The sequence below is a fragment of the Bison bison genome, unplaced genomic scaffold (genome assembly GCF_000754665.1).
Source record: "Bison bison bison isolate TAMUID 2011002044 unplaced genomic scaffold, Bison_UMD1.0 scf7180017864139, whole genome shotgun sequence".
In the NCBI taxonomy this organism is placed as follows: Eukaryota; Metazoa; Chordata; class Mammalia; order Artiodactyla; family Bovidae; genus Bison; species Bison bison.
The window spans coordinates 6,614,727-6,617,459 of NW_011494711.1; the positions used below are offsets into that span (position 1 = coordinate 6,614,727).

General features: G+C 42.3%; 1 protein-coding gene across 16 annotated transcripts in view; it reads right to left on the bottom strand.

Annotated features, from left to right (window-relative positions):
• NEB (nebulin) overlaps window positions 1–2,733 on the bottom strand; it is a 208,427-nt gene that overhangs the window by 185,113 nt on the left and 20,581 nt on the right. For all 16 annotated transcript variants that reach the window (XM_010839994.1, XM_010839993.1, XM_010839991.1 and 13 more), the window contains exon 12: window positions 2,461–2,568. In XM_010839994.1, the coding sequence (XP_010838296.1) occupies window positions 2,461–2,568 (108 nt within the window). The remainder of the gene's footprint in view (window positions 1–2,460; window positions 2,569–2,733) is intronic.

Genomic DNA, 2,733 nt, shown 5'->3' on the forward strand with positions numbered 1-2,733 from the left:
GGAGGGAGAGAGGGGGGAGAGAGAGAGGGAGGGAGGGAGAAATAACAGAAGAAAGATATACATCATAATAATGACAGTGCATCATGTCCTGGATACCTGCTGCTCCAGAACCCTCATTCAGCTCTTATCCTCCAGCTGCCTATCTGCCAACACATGTTTAAAGAAAAAGCTAGAAGCATCATCAATCTAGCCTTCTATGCCTCATCTGTGACTATGTGTGTGAGCACATGTATACTTAATGTAGGCATGGGAGGAGGAGGAAGGGGTAGGGGCTAGATATATGGTGACAGCCTCATCTTTTCTTCTGCCCTCCCTACTTTTCACCTTTAATTCCAGCTCCAACAGAAGCTTTAAGTAAGGTCACAAAAGCCCCCCTCAGGAGCATATCCAAAGGGAAGAAGAAAAAAAGAAACAGATCCTAACCTTGACCATGAGCACCAGTGCCATTTATTTCTTCAAGCAAAATAATTTTAGAATATAGACATGTTCTGGAAATCCTAGATAATCTGCCAATATTTAAGAACCTCAGAAAACAATTGGGTCAGTCTTCAAAGGTGGGAGATACACAACTGAAACACAGATGTACCACCCCTACAGCCCACGCTGGGGACTCACAGAGGATGTTCTTCAGAAGTGGAGGATGTAGACAACCTCTTATAGAATTATCTATTTCCATGACCAATGGAAACAACTAGAAAGGAAATTCCACAGACCTATTATCCCTCTACCTGCATCTGGGATTCACAGCTTCCTCTATTTCAGGGAAAGTCATCCCTTGCTCCTAAGCACCAGGTCCCTGCCCCTTTCTCCTACTCTAGGACAATGCTCCAGCCACTCTCCCTCCCCTCCTCAACATGATCTCATTTTCCCTCTACACTTGATTTTTCTTCTATCAGCCTAGAAACATGGCATTTTTGCCTCTTACCTAAAAAAATTCCCTCTTCACCTACTTATCCATTAGCTACTACCCCTTTCTCTTCTTTTTTTCTCAGGAGTCAAGTACACTCATATTATTCTATTTCTCTCTTCTCATTCACTCACAAACCCTTTCTAAACACTCAACCAAAGTGCTCTTATTAAGTTCACCAGACACCATTCATTGATAAACCCACTTCAGAAACATTTGACACAATTACTCCCTCCCTTCCCCTTTCACCAGCTTCCCAAGACATCAATCACTCTTACCTAACTCTGCTTCTACCCCATCTTACTGATGTCTTCACAAGGAAGCACTCCAGAATCCAATCCTTAGAGTTTTCTCTCTACACTTGCTCCCTTGATGGCCTCCAGTCTTATGACATTAAATATGATTCATATGCTACTGATGCCCAAATTTATACAAACTTTCCAGATATCTCCCCTGAAATGGCAGACTCATATAATAAACTGCCTACTTGACATTTACATTTCTTAAAGGCATCTCAAAATTTACATGTCTGAAGTTGAGCTCATGTTTCCCCTCCAATAAGAAATTACCTATCCTTCCACCATCTTTCCTATCTTGACAAAGGGAAACCCTATCCATCTAGTTGCTTAGACCAAAACTTTTCTCTCATATCCCATATTCAACTCCTCAGCAAATCAGGTCAGCTCTAATTTTGAAATACTTCTCATCACTTTCCAGGCTACTCTCCTGGTCCAAAACATCACTGTCTTGCACCCGTATCCTGAAATAGTCTCCTAAGTGACATGATCTTCCTACTTTCACTCCTCCTGCAGAGCCAGGCTGCAAATCTGATTGGCTTTGAAGTTATTGCTCTTTCTAGTGCTTTAGAACACCTGTTACAGTTTGGTTGCTAAGTTGTGTCCGACACTTTGCAACCCTATGGGGCCTCTTGTAGCCCACCAGCCTCCTCTGTCCATGGATTTCCCAGGAAAGAATACTGGAGTGGGTTGCCATTTCCTCCTCCAGGGGATATTCCCAACCCAGGGGCTCTTCTCAACCCAGGGATCAAACCCGTATCTCCTTCATTGCAGGCAGATTCTTTACCTGTGAGCCACCAGGGAAGCCCCCTTTAGAATGCCTAGGAGTAGACTAGTTACCAGAGTCACTCTATAGACTACATGAGCAAATCCATGGGTTCATGCGTCTTGTCTGTGACCAGATTTTCACTAGTTAATAAGAAAATAGAAAAACAATGGTAGTTGCAAGTGTGAGAGTGAGTGTCTGTATTCAAAGAACGCTGCCAGTTACCTTTTCTTGAGAAGTTCTTTTGTCCTTTCTACTTCTGGGTATCAAAAGGTCCTTTAGTCTATGAAATGCTGAAGATGGTAGCTTAGTATTGTGAATTCTACACGGCAATTTTTTTTAAAAAAATTGGTAGCCCTATTGTAATCCCCAAATATTTTCTTACTGTTCCCATAAGAAACTTTTCCCCCCATTATATACAAAAGCAAGAGTTGTAAGAAATTCCCCCACACTGAGACTATATCAAGATCAATGAGAAAATGTCCCCATACCTTGCTAGCTGCCACCCCAGCTTGTTTATTCACTTTGTACTCTGGGGTTTCGGTCTGCATAAAGTAGATCTGGTCTTTCATATGCTCAAAGTCTTCCTGGTATTTTTTCTGTAAGACATGAAATATGCTGGAGAACTGCTGTGGGAACAATTAGGCAAAAGTCTTATATGGGAGGACAGAGGCCGCTTGGAGACATCACCCAAAGCCATGCTCCTCTTAGCTTCTGTGGGTCAGATTACAGTTATAGAATATGGTGCTATCACAAAAGCCATT